The sequence below is a fragment of the Taurulus bubalis genome (assembly GCF_910589615.1).
Source record: "Taurulus bubalis genome assembly, chromosome: 8".
In the NCBI taxonomy this organism is placed as follows: domain Eukaryota; kingdom Metazoa; phylum Chordata; class Actinopteri; order Perciformes; family Cottidae; genus Taurulus; species Taurulus bubalis.
The window spans coordinates 3,920,873-3,940,176 of NC_136596.1; the positions used below are offsets into that span (position 1 = coordinate 3,920,873).

The following is a 19,304-nucleotide window of genomic DNA, read 5'->3' on the forward strand; positions in this document are numbered from 1 at the left end:
TAGAAATAAAAGGAGAGTTTTAATTTGAGCTGGGTCTAGCTCTTTTTTTTAAAGAACATTAAGTATAAGTAATGTTCTTTAAAAACATATTCAAAATTCTCCTTTTATTTCTACCAGTCCGAATGCAAAAAGCAGCTTTACGCATACATTTAAACACCACGTGATTGAAAGGTTAAGGGCAACAGCACACCAGGAAAACCCCAAACCAGAACAGAATGCAAAGAATCCAAAACTGCACAACTTGGCATTCTACTGTGTTTTAAAGTATAGGACTTCTTGTGATTCAGCACCACAGCAGCGTGGACAGCGACACGGATGAGCGCAACATCTGAACCGATAGCGGGAAACAATGGGAAACCACAACGGAAGCGTCAGTGATTATATATGAATACATTCAATATGTTTCACTTAATTTGACATCTTTACTATAATTATTTCCAATTTTAGTCCTTACGCCTTCTCAGACCACAGTTTCATTTTAGGAGCGGTTTCAGGACCCTCCAGAAGAAAGCAGAGTGTGGAAAAAAAACTCGCAGAGGCTTCAATCCAAATGATTCAAGGAAGATTAAGGAGAGAAAAAGAGAGAGAGAGAGAGAGGGAAATTAAACTCAGTTGATTACAGCTGGTGGAGGCCTCTGGTTCTTGTTTATTTCACTGTCTTTTGTATTTCTCCCTTCCCGTGACAGGAGTCGACTCTGAAGAAAAAAGAGATTTTGAATAGATAAAAATAAAGAAAATGGAATAAAAAAAGAGATAATTAGTGACTTTTTCACCCCCCACCACCCGTTATACCTCCTCCGGCACCTCGGGCACACTCTGCCCCACACGGTCCTCACCAGGGCTTCCCTCAGAGCCGGACTCCCCCAGATGTACACGGACGGCGTGCACACCGCGTTGAAGCGAGCCATGATGGCGAACAGGTTGGTGGCCTGGTTCCTGAACGTCAGCCCTCCTCCCGTCACGAACCTGATGATGATATTTACGAAAGAAGGGCACCACAACACCAAGAAGATTATGACAACGAAAATAATAATTCTCAGCGACTCCTTCTTTCTCTCCCTCTCGGCGCCGGGAGGATCTCTGGCGAGCTGGAATCTGGCGACCACGTAGAGTTTGATGGTCATGAGCACTTTGGTGATCACGATCAGCTGGAAGAGGACGATGCTGATCACGTACACCTGCATCGCGCTGGAGAGTGGAATCAGATTCCTGACCATCAGGTGGGCGATGTTGTAGACCCAGCAGTAGACGTTGATGCCGATCACGAATTGCCTCGTCACGAAGCGACCGTAGACGTACGGGTGGCACACGGCCAGGTACCGGTCGAACTGCGCGAACATGAACGTCAGTATGTTGACCCCGAGAAGCGACGACAGGATGTTATACGTCCCGTTTCTGGACGGGTAACCCTCCTGGACGTCGAACAGCCCGAGATAATACACGGAGAACCCGACCAGAGTGTCGCAAACGCTGGTGTTCAGCATGAAAAGGAACCGGTTCTGGAGGCGGAGGGATCTGGTGGCCAAGATGGTGACGACTACGGGTCCGGCCACCAGCACGGCGGTCGTGGCGAACACGATCTGGAAAATGAAGACGAGATAATCTTCAGGACTGTCGAAGTTCACCGAGAGAGGAACTCCTCCTCCTCCTGTCACAGAGTCTGTGCTGTTGGAGGAGGGCATCGTCCAAATGGGCCAAACGGCTTTGAGCGCATGAACTTTAAAGGACCTGAAAGTCTCCAGCATGTATCTCGGGTCTCCTGAGATGTCAACATTTGCACACGTGAATATATATGTGGCCCATGTCTATTGAACCTAACCAACTTTTAAATTTAAATTTAACCAAACTGCAACTGAAAAATGTATAATAATATTATTATTATACATGATGTATGATAGTTCATAGTGTACCCCGTAATGTATATATTTCCCATGATAATCATTATAATTAAAATTATTTGTACAAGTATTTATATTATAGGCTGAACATAAAACCGTCACAATATTTGACAGTCAGATGATGTTCGTTAAATCATTCATTTGTCATATTCCATTGTATTTAAGCCTAATCGTATAACAAACATTTTGACTGGCCTTCATGCAGGCAGCCTCTCTCCTCACGAAGAGGTCAAATTAAAGGTCAAATCGTCGTATTTTTTTTTTTATTGAGATTTTTTACAAAAAGTCATACGCACACGTGCGTGCTGATGCAGCCACACCTCAGCATACATGAGCAGGGCTCGGTCCACATGGAGACGTTGTTTCCATCAGGTGAACACATGGCTTGTTTATGTTCATGTGGAGCACATGGGACACTACTTCAGCAATAGTTATAATATATCTTACCTCGTACATGGTCACATATAGTATAGTGACGTCACACAGCAGTGTTTGCACTGCAGTGTGTGTTTCAAGGCCAGAACATGAGACACCTGATGTGTGGTGTGTTTGTGCCTGCATGGTGTTTCATAAAGGGACACAGATAACGGCGTGCGTAACGGCACTGCGCTCTGACGCGGCACAAAGAGACTGCGGATGGATCAACAGTCCTGTAAAGTCTGGACTGGAGGGAAAGCGGATGGCACGAGACTCTTTTGAGTCTCCTTTACTGCGGTGGACTTTAAACTGTATTTCAGACAAGAGAGGTTTGATTGGAAATTTACTTTTTTTTAAATGATAAGTTATTCGTTGGTTATTCTTCAGCACCAGGAGCTGTCCATAATGCCCTCGTGACGATATTTAAATTGAATGCATTGTTTCAAGAAAATTGTACAGAAGGAAAGAAAATCCACAATGAGATTTATTTTGTTTAAAACATTGCATTGTAACTGTTTACATGTTTAACTGAAGTAATACAAGAACAACTTGTCAAAATAAAAATAAATCTTTACTTGTTGAAAAGGAAGCGTTACACAGTAACTGTCTTGTGAATGACTATCACATACACACAAGCATCTACATTCTCTATTTCACTTATACACTCAATTTTCTCAGCTGATTAGTGCAAACAACTAAATAGATTTAGCAATGACACCGTTTTTTTTTTACAAAACATGAAAGTATAACATAATAATGACCTTAAAAGTATAATTTGAACTACAAATGGTTTTACAGTGTGTTGGGCTTAGATATAAAGTGAGCCAATATGGGAAAACTATTTCACAAATTAACATTTTTGGCAAATAAAACTCTTTACAGTAGAACACACATTTTCTTTTCTTTGGTTTTCCCATTTGATTTTTTGGAGACACAATTAAATTAAATATAAAAGAATGCAGAGTTTTGATTCAGAGGATGGAGGAAGGACTAATAAGTATTCAGATAATGGATGAAATATGGAAACAAAGTATACAACGATTCGCATTCATTGTCTGTCAAGAAATACCAATAAAGGTCAAAGTGTAAAATGTAGAAAACGACATAAAAGCCAAAGAAAGTCTCCGTTTAGTATGACGAAATTCATAGTGTCTGGAGAAAAAAAAGTCCTATCAAAAAACGTCACAAAAATAACAATAAAAAGGTATCAAATAAAACATTACATTTAAACTCAATTTCAGCACCAGGAGCTGTCCACAATGACCTCGTGTCAATCGGCCCGGCATCGGACTCGGCGCGAGGCCAAAAGTATAATGCCGTGCGCACGAGCACGAGCACGAGCCGCGGTGGAAACCAGATCGGAGGCCTCGTTCCCAAACGCTCGGCCTCTCCTCCTAACAGCAGCCGGAAGAAAAAAAACGCACGACGACCCTGAGTTTGAAAGAAAGGCCCGGAGCTGAGATTCAGCACCACAGCAGCGTGGACAGCGACACCGCCGACGGCAGCGTACCAACGAAGCTAAACGGGGAATCTACCAACACAACAGAAACATCCATGATTAAAAATATAAAATAAAACAGTGTTTTCTTGGCTGTCATAAGCCCACATACACACATCATTAGAGAACATTATATTAATGTAGTTTAAATTGAAACTGAATCCTTATTTCAAATAAATATTTCATGTTTCCCACTTTGTCTGACGTTTCCTTTTTTCTTCTTTAGATTTGAATAACAACCATAATAGTAATAATAATAGTAATAATAATAGTTAGTATATATACACACACTATATACTATACACTATACTGGATCAACAACTAATTCAGATATCACGACTTTGTTGGATACATTGCAGAAAATAACATTTGCATTGCAAAAATAAACTCTTTGGTTGAGTTTATGGTTGTATGGTTAAAATCCGAAGTATTTAAAGCAGAGACAAACAAATCAGAGACAAACAAAATAAAATAAAAAGACAGTTGAAGTTGATTAGCATAACGTGCTGACTGGAGGCTTTGAGTTCTTCTTATTTCCCTGACTTGTGGTTTCTTCCTTCCTTTGACCGGAACCGACTCTGAAGAAAAGAGACAACAAGGAGCCACATGCGGCAATGCAATCATCTGTATATGCAATCAATAAAAAAGGGTTGAGTGCACTTTGCATTACCTCCTCCGGCACCTCGGGCACACTCTGCCCCACACGGTCCTCACCAGGGCTTCCCTCAGAGCCGGACTCCCCCAGATGTACACGGACGGCGTGCAAACCGCGTTGAAGCGAGCCATGATGGCGAACAGGTTGGTGGCCTGGTTCCTGAACCCCATCCCTCTGCCCGACACGAACCTGATGATGATATTTATGAAAGAAGGGCCCCACAACACCAAGAAGATTATGACAACGAAAATAATAATTCTCAGCGACTCCTTCTTGCTCTCCCTCTCGGCGCCGGGAGGATCTCTGTTGAGCTGGAATCTGGCGACCACGTAGAGTTTGATGGTCATGACCACTTTGGTGATCACGATGACCTGTAAGCTGACAATGGCGAACACGTACACCTGCTGTGCTTTGGAAAGTGGCACGAAAATTAAAAGAATCGTCTGAGTATAGACGTGAAGCCAACAATAGACGTTTACAGAGATAACCACCCGCCGGGTTATGTAGCGCGTGTAGAAGAAGGGATGACAGACGGCGAAGTACCGGTCGAACTGCGCGAACAGAAATGTCATCAAGTTCACCCCAAGGAGAGAAGGCAACATGTTATACGTCCCGTTTCTGGACGGGTAACCCTCCTGGACGTCGAACAGCCCGAGATAATACACGGAGAACCCGACCAGAGTGTCGCAAACGCTGGTGTTCAGCATGAAAAGGAACCGGTTCTGGAGGCGGAGGGATCTGGTGGCCAAGATGGTGACGACTACGGGTCCGGCCACCAGCACGGCGGTCGTGGCGAACACGATCTGGAAAATGAAGACGAGATAATCTTCAGGACTGTCGAAGTTCACCGAGAGAGGAACTCCTCCTCCTCCTGTCACAGAGTCTGTGCTGTTGGAGGAGGGCATCGTCCAAATGGGCCAAACGGCGCTTGCGCAGGACTTTATAGGACCTGAAAGTCACCAGCATGTATCTCGGGTCTCCTGAGATGCTGCGACCCTATGTCTTTTTTTTCTTCTTGTTCTCCTTTGAACATGCAGCCACATCATTTAGTTTATGCTGCTCGCACCATGGTGTCAGAGGTCAACAACATTTGCACACGTTAATATATATGTGGCCCACCATGTGCATTTCTACTGAAAAAAATACTAAAAATACTTCTCACGGGAATCGAACTCCGATTTGCTTAACAACAGGTCCTCATCCCGATGCTTCGTCATGAAAACAATATATATATATGATAATCATTATAATTATAATAAGCACGCAGTTAGTTCACTGTACTAGTGACGATGCTAGTTCACTGTACTAGTGACGATGCTAGTTCACTGTACGACACTGGTAAGACACCAGCGCATCAGCCTCTGGTTTGGGTTCTGGAGTGAGTGGAGAAAGGTTAGGGGGTTGTGATCAGTATATACCACCAAAGGTCTTACCCCACCACCCACATAAACCTCAAAATGCTTCAGCGCCCAGATCAGTGCTAGTGCTTCTTTCTCGATGATGGAGTAATTTAACTGGTGAGAGTTGAACTTCTTGGAAAAGAAACTCACCGGGCAGTCAACCCACTTCCATTATCCTGCATCAACACAGCCCCAGCTCCCACCTTGCTAGCATCCGCATACAGGGAAAACGGCTGGTCCATCTGGGGGGCTGCTAAGACAGGTGCAGAACACAACATCAACTTGACAGTCTCAAAGGCCTTTTGACAAGCGAGAGACCACCCAAACTTGACCTTTTGGCTGAGAAGCGAAGTCAGTGGGGCAACTACTGTGGAAAAGTCCCTGCAGAACCCACGATAGTACCCCACCATGCCCAAGAAACGAGACAGTTCCTTCTTGGTAGTAGGAACAGGAAACTGATCCACCGCCAACACCTTTGCTCTCACTGGGCGCACTTGCCCTTGTCCCACAACCTTCCCCAGGTAAGTTACTGTTGCCTTTGCAAATTCGCATTTAGCTAGATTAATGGTTAGACAAGCCCAGGCAAGACGGTCAAACAACGCTCTGACGCGCTGCAGATGATTCTCCCAAGTGTCACTGTAAATCACCACATCATCCAAGTACACAGCACACCCAACCAACCCCGACACGACCTTGTTCATTAGGCGCTGGAACGTGGCCGGAGCATTGCGTAACCCAAACGGCATAACTGTGTAGGAATACAACCCACTGGCCGTGACGAAACTGGCCATTTCCCTAGCTCTGGCCGCTAAGGGAACTTGCCAGTAACCTTTAAGAAGGTCAAACTTACTGACGAACTTAGCAGAGCCAACCTGGTCCACACAGTCTTCCATCCGGGGGAGTGGAAAAGAGTCTGGCTTAGTCACCCGATTTACCTTCCGGAAATCAGTGCATGGTCTAAATGTTCCATCTGGCTTCTTAACAAGTAGACATGGGGAGGACCAACTAGATGAACATGGCTCAGCAATGTTGTTTTCCAGCATATAGTTGACCTCTTCCTCTAAACGTTCACGTTTGTCTGGAGACCTCTAGATTGGAAAGTGATTCAGAGTTGTTCAGACGTCCTTTCAACATGACATCATCTGGCGTATAACACTTCCTCAAATTCCTCTGTCGGGTCAGGAGGTGGAGAAGACTGACCAACTGGAACCACTGTAGCAACAGCGGCAACCCCAGACCCGGGAGCGGGTAAAGTGGGTTTTAACAAATTAATGTGACAGAGCTGCACAGACTTTCTTCGCGATGGGGTTGAAATTAAGTAGTTTAGGTCTGACATTTTCCTGGTCACGGTATAGGGACCAGAGAACTTAGCCTGGAAAGGAGACCCAATCAAAGGCAAAAGTGCCAGAACTTGATCACCAGCACTAAACTCCCGGCGTTCTGCCCGTCGATCATACAGACAACTTCATTTTATGTTGAACTGCATGTAGGTTCTTTTTCGCCATTTAATTCGCCCGGTACAGCCGCTGCTTAAAACCGTTTACATGATCTATAAGTTTTTTGGGGCCTCCTCAACTAGCCAGTCCCTGTGTAAGGAAGCTAGGGGACCTCGCACCGTGTGACCAAAAACCAAGTCGTTGGGACTAAACCCCAAGCTCTCATGAGACACCTCCCTGGCCGCTAACATCAGCCAGGGTAACCCCTCCTCCCAGTCACGGTCCAACTCAGTGCAATATGCACGGAGGAGGGACTTCATCGTTTGGTGAAACCGTTCTAGAGCCCCTTGGCTCTGGGCATGGTAGGCGCTGGACTTAGAATGTTTAACCCGTAACTGCCCCAATACCTCTGCGAACAACTTTGAACAGAAGTTAGACCCCTGATCAGACTGAATTACTTTTGGGATGCCAAAAATAGATATAAACTGAGTCAGCGCCTTTACCACAGACTTTGTTGTAATATTCCTGAGAGGATATGCCGCAGGATAGCGTGTAGCCTGACACATCACTGTGAACAAAAAGTTACTACCAGCTTTAGAGCGTGGCAGCGGACCAACACAGTCAATGATCAGATGTTCAAACGGTTGGTTAGCAACTGGAATTGGATACAGAGGCGCAGGCTTTATTGTCTTATTTGGTTTTCCAGTCAGCTGACACACGTGGCAGGTCTTAATGAAAGCTGAAATTCCTCTCTTCATAAGAGGCCAGTAAAAGTGTCGCTTCACCCAGTCATAGGTTTTTCTTACCCCTAAATGACCTGCAACTCCGTCATGAGCCGTCTGCAGTACCACCAGCCTTGCACTAGAGGGCAGAACAATTTGCAAGGTTTCGTCCCCCATAAAACATTCTCCCTGGGGAACCCATTTCCTCACCAACAGCCCATCCTGGAGAAAATAGCCCTGAGCTGCACTGTCCACGTCTTCCTCTTGCAGAACCTGCTTGTACACGGCCTGCAGTGTGGGATCCTGTTTTTGCTCCTCCAGAAGTTCCCTGCGAGAGACAGGCAAGGGGAAAACAGGCACCGGAAATGCAGACTTCTTTTTATTTGACTGTTCGGAACTGGACTCACCCTTGGACCGACTCATAGCAAGAGTCACAGCACAGGAAGGAAGTACCGCCTCAGGCGTCATGGAGTACTCGACCTCCTCTACCTGGGAGGATAGAGTATCCAGCGACACATCAGGCCATACCTGACTGCCAGCCAGGTCATTCCCCAAAATGACATGCACCCCCTCCATAGGCAGTGAAGGGCGCACACCCATGACCACGTTGCCCTCCACCAGACTTGAGAACAATGTCAAATGATGCTTTGGGGAAGAAAAGACTGTTAAGCCCATGCCTCGGGCCGCAGCACTGGAACCAGTGTCTGTTTCAGCAGAGAAATCCAACACCGACTCCAATCTAAATGATTCCAGAGCCCCTGAATCTCTTAAAATCTTAACTGGTACTTTTGTCTCATGTCCGACCAGTGAAACATAACCGTCGGATACAAACGCAGCATAACCAGGGTCAATGTCCTGTTGAGTTGAGGAACCTGTCAGCTCTTGATCCAAACCTGGATCTTCAATCCCTGACTATTCCAAAGATGGCCTTGTGTGTGCCCGCACGGCAGCAATGACACGATCCCTCTCTTCCCCACTCAAAGACAACGCAGCCCCAGATGACTTTGCTGACAACCCTCCAGGCTTTAACTTTTTTTTAACACCGGACACTCATTTCGCCAGTGACCCTTGCCAAAACAGTAGTTACAGACACGACTTGGGTCCATTCTACCCCGGTCTGCTTTACCTGACAACGTATGTGCCCCTTCCGACCACAACTTACTGGTGTTAACTCCCCCCATGCTGTCGCGGAAACCAAGCTCTCCACGACCACGGCTCCCACCAAAAAAATCTTTATGAGTTAAGACAAACTCATCTGCCAACCTAGCCGCATCTGTAACCTTGCTTACTTCCTTTTCCTGAATGTAAGTAACCACACGGTCAGGCAGAGCATTTTTGAACTGCTCAAGCAAGATCATTTCCTCTAGGTCCTCCTTTGTATCCACCTTTGAAGCAGCACACCAGCGATTAAAATGAGTTGTTAAATCACGAGCAAACTCTACGTGAGACAACTTCTCTTTTTGAGTGACCTGAACCGCTGGCGATAAGCTTCTGGTACCAACTCATATGTCCTAAGTACAGCCGCTTTAACCAACTGGTAGCTACCACTATCCGCAACACTCCTGGGCCTTGCCAGTGAGCACACATTGCAACAAGAGAGTACGCTCCTCATCTGACCACTTTCGAGCCTCGGCTAAGCGGTCAAACAAAATAAAGAAGACGTCAGGGTCCCCTTCATTAAACCTTGGAACTAACCTTAAGTTAACAGAAACATCAAAAGATACCGGCTCTCCCCTAGGTGGATTGGCGTTAAGTTTCCCTTCACTTATAAGCTCCAGCCTATATCGCTCCAACTCCATCTGTTGTTTAGCCTGCACATGCGCTAATTCAGCCTCCCGAAGATGTGCCTCCTGTTTTAATTTAGCCTCCTGAAGATGTGTCTCTTGTTTTAATTTAGCCTCCTGAAGATGTGCCTCCTGTTTTAATTCAGCCTCCTGAAGATGTGCTTCTTGTTTTAATTGTTCTAACATCACCATATTTTTATGTTCCTCTTGCATTAGTTGTCTTTGTTGCTCAAATGTCAAACCACCTCCAAGACCGGTCAAGATGGGACCTTTCCCCGGGTCACTCATAACAGGCAACACTCTTTTCTCCAACAAGTGAACCTTCAAGCTGGCCAACAGTTCATCTTTATTCAACTTTTTGGAAAACTCAATACCATAGTGGTCTGCTATCTTCAAGAGCTGGTCCCTTTTGTAGGAACCAAGCAAATCCTCATCGGGACCTAGAACAAAGTCTTCAACGGAAACCTTTTTTTTTTTAACCACTCCACCTGCAAACTTTCCAACCAACCAACTAATACCAGGGTTTCCCAAAACAAAATGGCCGACAGGCTGCTTTAAATAAGGAACCCAACTCCTCTGACTATCTGCCTAACCAGGTCTAGCTGAGTAACTCCTCCCTAGTCTTCATGCAGGTTAGTGGCAGGATAAATTAAGCACAAAACCCAGTAACCCGGTTAACCTTCAGCAAGCTGAAAATCACCTAGACAGTCATGGAAGTGCCCCCGAGCAACTGCTCTAACCACGTACTGCACAAAAATAACAAACAAACAAAACAAAGGGTCAATGAGAGACATGCCTTATGCTTATGCCTATCAGGAAAATGGTTCCAAATGACTCACCAGCCTGTACCACTACAGCAGGTCAGCAACCCACTCTAACCAAAAAGATCTGTGCGGAAACCTCCCTTTAACAAAAATACCTTTAAGATCCCGGACGAGCCCCCATTTGTTACCACCTGGCTCACGGCTGGCAACAAAAAGGGAGGCCACACTTCAATCTTTAACTCAAAACCTGTTTATTGTCAGGCCCAAACAATTCATGCCATCAAAACCCCAGGCTGGTGCAGCAGGTCCTGCTGATTGAGAGAGACCGAACCTCCCACTTGGGCCGCCTTTTATTCCCTCTTGGAGACCGACTCCCACCAAGCAGCCATTTTAGGCTGGGGACCCAACTGTAAGAGTGGGAGGGTCGTCACAGGACGCACTTAGTTCACTGTACTAGTGACACAGTTAGTTCACTGTACTAGTGACAATGTTAGTTCACTGTACTAGTGACACAGTTAGTTCACTGTACTAGTGACAATGTTAGTTCACTGTACTAGTGACAATGTTAGTTCACTGTACTAGTGACGATGTTAGTTCACTGTACTAGTGATGGTGTTAGTTCACTGTACTAGTGACAATGTTAGTTCACTGTACTAGTGACACAGTTAGTTCACTGTACTAGTGACACAGTTAGTTCACTGTACTAGTGATGGTGTTAGTTCACTGTACTAGTGACACAGTTAGTTCACTGTAATAGTGACACAGTTAGTTCACTGTAATAGTGACACAGTTAGTTCACTGTACTAGTGACACAGTTAGTTCACTGTAATAGTGACACAGTTAGTTCACTGTACTAGTGACACAGTTAGTTCACTGTACTAGTGACACAGTTAGTTCACTGTACTAGTGACACAGTTAGTTCACTGTACTAGTGACGCCGCGCCGCCATTTTAAGTAACGTCTTCCTCACGTACACCACAGTGACTCTGGGCGCATTGACAAGGTGCAAAGAAGACGAGTTTAAACTCCAGGTGACAATAGATGATGTGTTGAAAATATATAATAATAATATAATTACCCGTGTTTTGTCAGCTAGATGAAATGTAAAGGTCAGGTAGAAATGGACGAGATGATTGTTTTAACTTGAAATGTAAAATAAATAGTTCGAGGGAGACGCTGAATGAAGAAGACAAAATGTTTACATGTCTCATTATTTTCCGTTTTCTCTGGCACAAGTCTGCCATCAGGCTCTGTTCATCTGAGACCTGTAACATATAATGTACGTATTTGTATTATGGACTAAACATAAAACCGTCACAACATTTTATCGTAAAATTATGTTCTTTAAATCATTAATTTGTCATTTTCCATTGCATTTAAGGCTAACCCTATCAAAAACCCTTTGACTGGCCTTCATGGAGGCAGACTTTCTCCTCACGAAGAGCTCAATTTAAAGGTACGCACACGTGCGAGCTGACGCAGCCACACCTCAGCATACACAACATGATGCAGGGCTCGGTCCAGATGGAGACGATTTTTCCAACTGGTGAACACATGGCTTGTTTATGTTTATGATGGGATGGTTTTGGCCGACACTATTTCAGCAATAGTTCTAATATATCTTACCTCGTACATGGTCACATATAGTTTAGTGACGTCACACAGCAGTGTTTGCTAACACCTGATGTGTGTAGAGGTCTGTGTGTTTGTACCTGCATGGTGTTTCATAAAGGGACACAGATAACGGCGTGCATAACGGCACTGCGCTCTGACGCGGCACAAAGAGGCTGCGGATGGATCACCAGTCCTCTGTAAAGTCTGGACTGGAGGGAAAGCGGATGGCACTCGACTCTTTTGAGTCTCCTTTATCGCGGTGGACTTTGAACTGTATTTAAAACAAGAGAGGTTTGATTGGAAATTAACTTTTTTTCATTATAAGTTAGCCGGTTAGTTAGTTGGTAATTTTTTTGGGGGGTCTTATTTTTTTATTGTCCACAATGCCCTTGTGACGATAGGCCGGTCATCTAATGCAGTGGTTCTCAACTGGTCTGGCTCCAGGACCCACCATCACACCTTAATGACAAGCCGCGACCCAAATCGAGGAACATTCTCAACTTCTCAAATTAATTTAATGAAAAGATGGTACAGTTTAAACCTGAGATAGTATACAGAATATGTATGCTAACACAAAAACAAGTTTAATGATAAACCAAAACGACCAGCTGGTGGTGATGCTAGAGAGACAACTATTCCCTTTTACACTCAATTAGCTGCATTTGAATTAAAAAACAAGAAGTGCATCAATAACGAGGTATTGCAATAAACAAAACAATTCAGAATCTTCAGCCATTTTTAAACAGACTCAACAGCTTTCATGCACAAACAAAAAAGTCCAAAAACAAAGAAGTAGTTTCAAAAAAAGACTCAAATGACCTAATTTTAACTGAGAATACACACTCACTGAATCTATGACAAACACTTTACTAAAAAAGTCACTGTCTTGAGGAGCAGCTTTACCACAAATTCAAAATAAATAAAACAAAAAGTGCAATTCAAAAGGATTCATTTACAGAAAATGTACTTTTCTTGTGATTACTGGTAAATACTGAAACACATTGTGCTTTACAGAAAATGAAGCAGCACTAAATTCTCCTCAAGACCCCTGAGTTTTCATCAGTTGTGAATTTTATATTCAGTAGGCTGTTTAATTTAATTATCCTAAAAACCCAGAGTCTCCCCCATAAGAGTCACTGATCTAACGCTTTCGTCATATCAAAGTGAGCTGTTAAGTTGTGAAAAATGCTGAATCAATTCATGGATTTTAAAGCTCGGCCTCTCACTGCAACATTTTGACAAATAAGTATTCAGATAATGGATCATAGGAAACATGGAAACAAAGTATGCAATTATTCACATGCATTGTCTGTCAAGATATACAAATAGAGGTCAAAGTGTAAAATGTAGAAAACGGCATATAAGTTAAAGAAAGTCTCCATATGACGAAATTCATAGTGTTTCGAGAAAAAAAGTGCTATCAAAAAAATAATAACAATGAAAAGGTATTAAATAAAAAAGTCCCTTTAAACTCTTTTTCCAACAAGGTACGTTTTTATTCAAACGAACTTGTACACTTTATCTTGCCTCGTATTCGACCCAATTTCAGCACCAGGAGCTGTCCACAATGACCTCATCTCAATCGGCCTGGCATCTGACTCAGCGCGAGGCCAAAAGTATAATGCCGTGCGCACGAGCACGAGCACGAGCCGCGGTGGAAACCAGATCGGAGCCCTGGTTCCCAAACGCTCGGCCTCTCCTCTTAACAGCAGCCGGAAAAAGCCGGAAAAAGCCGAAAAAAAATTCAGATGATGGGGGAGAGACAAATAAGTATTCAGATAATGGATCATATGAAACATGGAAACAAAGTATGAAACTATTTGCATTAATTGTCTGTCAAGATATAAAAGGTAAAATTGTAGAAACGACATGAGTCAAAGAAAGTCGCTGTTTAGTATGACGAAATTCATAGTGTCTCGAAAAAAAAGTCCTATTTAAAAAACGTCACAAAAAAAAAAATTAATAAAAAGGTATCAAATAAAAAAATACCTTTAAACTCAATTGCAGCACCAGGAGCTGTCCACAATGACCTCGTGTCAATCGGCCTGGCATCGGACTCGGCGCGAGGCCCAAAGCATAATGCCGTGCGCACGAGCACGAGCCGCGGTGGAAACCAGATCGGAGGCCTCGTTCCCAAACGCTCGGCCTCTCCTCCTAACAGCAACCGGAAAAAAGCGGAAAAAACACTGAGTTTGAAAGAAAGGCCCGGAGCTGAGATTCAGCACCACAGCAGCGTGGACAGCGACACCGCCGACGGCAGCGTACCAACGAAGCTAAACGGGGAATCTACCAACACAACAGAAACATCCATGATTAAAAATATAAAATAAAACAGTGTTTTCATGGCTGTCATAAGCCCACATACACACATCATTAGAGAACATAGTATTAATGTAGTTTAAATTGAAATGAATCCTTATTTCAAATAAATATTTCATGTTTCCCATTTTGTCTGACTTTTTCCTTTTTTCTTTTTCTTTTTCTTTAGATTGTTTTATTTTCTCATTTATTTTCAACAACCTCTGAAGCTGATGAGCATTCAACATGTATTTAAAAGACTCTCTTGGCTCAAATGATGTCCACATCTACGAGGCTTTACTCTACTCTATTTCTGTATATTCCGGTTACATATTCTGTTGGAAATAAAAAGGACATTCATATCATCATGAAATAAAGATATTGAATCACAATTTTGAACATTATTATTAGCTTTTTGTACTCGGACTGGGTAGAAATAAAAGGAGAGTTTTAATTTGAGCTGCGTCAAGCTTCTTTTTTTTAAAGAACATTTAGTAGAAGTAATGTTCTTTAAAAACATATTAAAAATTCTCCTTTTATTTCTACCCAGTCCGAGTGCAAAAAGCAGCTTTACGCATACATTTAAACACCACGTGTTTGAAAGGTTAAGGGCAACAGGAAAACCCCAAACCAGAACAGAATGCACTTTTCATTATATACACAATAAAAGCCCCAAACTGCACAACTTGGCATTCTACTGTGTTTTAAAGTATAGGACTTCTTGTGATTCAGCACCACAGCAGCGTGGACAGCGACACGGATGAGCGCAACATCTGAACCGATAGCGGGAAACAATGGGAAACCATAATGGAAGCATCAGTGATTATATTTTCCACTTAATTTGAAATATTTACGATAATTATTTCCAATTTTAGTCCTTAAGCATTCTCACACCACAGCTTCATTTAACATTTAGGAGCGGTTTCAGGACCATTGCTACAATCCAGAAGAAAGTAGTGTGTGGTCAAAAAACTCGCAGAGGCTTCAATCCAAATGATTCAAGGAAGATTAAGGAGAGAAAGAGAGAGAGAGGGAGGGACAAATAAACAATTGATTACAGCTGGTGGAGGCCTCTGGTTCTTGTTTATTTCACTGTCTTGTTGATGTCTCCCTTCCCGTGACAGGAGCCGACTCTGAAGAAAAAAAGAGATTTAGAATAAATACAAATAAAATAAAAACGTCATAAAAAAGAGATAATTAGGTTGAGAATGGTCGTGACTTTTCCACCCGTTATACCTCCTCCGGCACCTCGGGCACACTCTGCCCCACACGGTCCTCACCAGGGCTTCCCTCAGAGCCGGACTCCCCCAGATGTACACGGACGGCGTGCACACCGCGTTGAAGCGAGCCATGATGGCGAACAGGTTGGTGGCCTGGTTCCTGAACGTCAGCCCTCCTCCCGTCAAGAGCCTGATGATGATATTTATGAAAGAAGGGCACCACAACACCAAGAAGATTATGACAACGAAAATAATAATTCTCAGTGACTCCTTCTTGCTCTCCCTCTCGGCGCCGGGAGGATCTCTGGCGAGCTGGAATCTGGCGACCACGTAGAGTTTGATGGTCATGACCACTTTGGTGATCACGACCAGCTGGAAGAGGACGATGCTGATCACGTACACCTGCATCGCGCTGGAGAGTGGAATCAGATTCCTGACCACCAGGTAGGCGAAGATGTAGACCCAGCAGTAGACGTTGACGCCGATCACGAATTGCCTCGTCACGAAGCGACCGTAGACGTACGGGTGGCACACGGCCAGGTACCGGTCGAACTGCGCGAACATGAACGTCAGTATGTTGACCCCGAGAAGCGACGACAGGATGTTATACGTCCCGTTTCTGGACGGGTAACCCTCCTGGACGTCGAACAGCCCGAGATAATACACGGAGAACCCGACCAGAGTGTCGCAAACGCTGGTGTTCAGCATGAAAAGGAACCGGTTCTGGAGGCGGAGGGATCTGGTGGCCAAGATGGTGACGACTACGGGTCCGGCCACCAGCACGACGGTCGTGGCGAACACGATCTGGAAAATGAAGACGAGATAATCTTCAGGACTGTCGAAGTTCACCGAGAGAGGAACTCCTCCTCCTCCTGTCACAGAGTCTGTGCTGTTGGAGGAGGGCATCGTCCAAATGAGATAAGATAAGATAAGATAATCCTTTATTAGTCCCTCAGTGGGGAAATTGCAGGGAAATGGGCCAAACGGCGCTTGCGCAGGACTTTAAAGGAGGACCTGAAAGTCACCAGCATGTATCTCGGGTCTCCTGAGATGCTGCAACCAATGTCCTTTTTTTCTTGTTCTCCTCTGAACATGCAGCCACATCATTTAGTTTATGCTGCTCGCACCATGGTGTCAGAGGTCAACAACATTTGCACATGTGAATATATATATGTGGCCCACCATGTGCATTTCTACTGAACCTAACCAACTTTTGTTGCCTAAATCTAACCAAACTGAAAAATGCATGATAATAATAACAACAATAAGAAGAATACAGTGGTGCTGATGCAGCCACACCTCAGCATACACAACATGACGCAGTGCTCGGTCCACATGGAGACGTTGTTTCCATCAGGTGAACACATGGCTTGTTTATGTTTATGTGGAGCACATGGGACACTACTTCAGCAATAGTTCTAATATATCTTTCCTCGAACATGGTCACATATAGTATAGTGACGTCACAGCAGTATCTGCACTGCATGTGTGTGCTTCAATGCCAAAACATGAGACGCTATACTTTTGCCAGAAAAGAAAAGAAGCAATGACGAGTCTTTTTTTCTTCTTCTTCTTTTTTTCTTTTTTTTACAGGGACAATGTACACTAATCAACAGAACAACTGTAACTGAGCCTGAGTTAGGCAGAGAGGCTAATTTTCATCTGCTGTCCCTGGCCAGATTTTTTTTTTTATGGCAGCCTGAAAATACATTTTCAATAACACAATGCAACTAAGATAGACAAATAGTAATGTATAGACACAACTGATTCACATCAAAGAAAAGTGTATCCACAATAATGCATATATAAAACACTGGAGGCACATAAAAAACATTAACACTAAAACAAGACAAATGCACACATATACCAAATAAGCAGGCAGGACAGACAGTGCATTAATTATTGCACACCTGATTGGCAACAAGCCATTTCTTATGTTTGAATGTCTTGTATGTTTTTTGTGTGCGTATATGTGATGGAAGAGCATTCCATGAGTTTGCTGAATTCACCGCAAATGCAGATTTGCTAAAAGAGCTTGACCTATGTGAAATGACACAATGAGTCATGAGTTACCGGACGTCTCATAACATTTATTGTTGTGTTGAAAAAGCAGAATACTGAGTTCTAACATCTGATGTGTGTAGAGGTCTGTGTGTTTGCACTGTGCCTGCATATTGTTTAATAAAGGGACACAGTGAACGGCGTTATATTCAAATATATTTATATGTATATAAATTAAAATAAAAGAAAATACAATAAAATAATGGCAATGATACAACACAGCACCAGAGTGTTGGGGCTATAAAGTCAGCCAATATGGCAAAAAATATTTCATGAATGTGTGATATTCGTACAATCCCTGCAGTATATGAGGCCATTTCACACGTTTCCTCCTCTGACACAATACAATACAATATACAAGAATGCAGAGTTTTGATTCAGATGATGGGGGAGAGACAAATAAGTATTCAGATTATGGATCATATGAAACATGGAAACAAAGTATGAAACTATTCGCATTAATTGTCTGTCAAGATATGAAAGGTAAAATTGTAGAAACGACATGAGTCAAAGAAAGTCTCCGTTTAGTATGACGAAATTCATAGTGTCTCGAGAAAAAAAGTCCTATCAAAAAACGTCAAGAAATCAAAATAAAAAAGTATCAAATAAAACACTACCTTTAAACTCAATTTCAGCACCAGGAGCTGTCCACAATGACCTCGTGTCAATCAGCCTGGCATCGGACTCGGCGCGAGGCCGAAAGTATAATGCCGTGCGCACGAGCACGAGCACGAGCCGCGGTGGAAACCAGATCGGAGGCCTCGTTCCCAAACGCTCGGCCTCTCCTCCTAACCGCAGCCGGAAGAAAAAAAACGCACGACGACCCTGAGTTTGAAAGAAAGGCCCGGAGCTGAGATTCAGCACCACAGCAGCGTGGACAGCGACACCGCCGACGGCAGCGTACCAACGAAGTTAAACGGGGAATCTACCAACACAACAGAAACATCCATGATTAAAAATATAAAATAAAACAGTGTTTTCTTGGCTCATACATACATCATTAGAGAACATTATATTAATGTAGTTTAAATTGAAACTGAATCCTTATTTCAAATACAGCTTTCATTGTCTGACGTTTCCTTTTTTCTTTTTCTTCTTTTTCTTTAGATTTGAATAAAACATACAGGAAAGTATATATGCTCTATACACTATACGGGATCAACAACTAAGATGAAGCATTGCCTTTGATGGATACTTTGCAGAAAATAGCATTTGCATTGAAAAAAAAAAACTCTTTGAATGTATAGGTTGAGCTTATGCTTGTGGTTAAAATCCAAAATATTTAAAGCAGCGATAGAGAGTGCAAAAAAGAGAGAGTGCAAAACAAAAAAAACACAACAAAAAAAGACAGTTGAAGTTGATTAGCATAACGTGCTGACTGGAGGCTTTGAGTTCTTCTCATTTCCCTGACTTGTGGTTTCTTCCTTCCTTTGACCAGAACCGACTCTGAAGAAAAGAGACAACAAGGAGCCACATGCGGCAATGCAATCATCTGTATATATATACAAAACTAAAACATGGTATAGAGCGCTTTGCA

The 19,304-nt window shown here is 43.3% G+C and overlaps 3 protein-coding genes across 3 annotated transcripts in view; all 3 read right to left on the reverse strand.

Moving 5' to 3' along the window:
• The window catches only part of LOC306740172 (uncharacterized protein), a gene marked incomplete at both ends in the record, with an annotated part of 2,049 nt that extends 367 nt beyond the window's left edge, over positions 1-1,682 (reverse strand). The window contains one exon of the mRNA XM_079222277.1: positions 793-1,682. Coding sequence (XP_079078403.1) covers positions 793-1,682 — 890 coding nt within the window. The remainder of the gene's footprint in view (positions 1-792) is intronic.
• Positions 1,683-4,479: 2,797 nt separating this feature from the next.
• Positions 4,480-5,373, reverse strand: LOC306740599 (uncharacterized protein; the record flags this gene model as incomplete). The annotated part of the gene is made up of 1 exon (XM_079222818.1): positions 4,480-5,373. The coding sequence occupies one exon, from the start codon at positions 5,371-5,373 to the stop codon at positions 4,480-4,482; it is 894 nt and encodes a 297-aa protein (XP_079078944.1).
• Positions 5,374-6,014: 641 nt separating this feature from the next.
• LOC306740173 (uncharacterized protein) lies at positions 6,015-16,612 on the reverse strand (the record flags this gene model as incomplete). The annotated part of the gene is made up of 4 exons (XM_079222278.1): positions 6,015-6,121; positions 6,263-6,404; positions 8,237-8,354; positions 15,723-16,612. 4 exons carry the CDS (start codon positions 16,610-16,612, stop codon positions 6,015-6,017), a joined length of 1,257 nt encoding a protein of 418 aa, XP_079078404.1.
• Between the last annotated feature and the right edge of the window lie 2,692 nt (positions 16,613-19,304).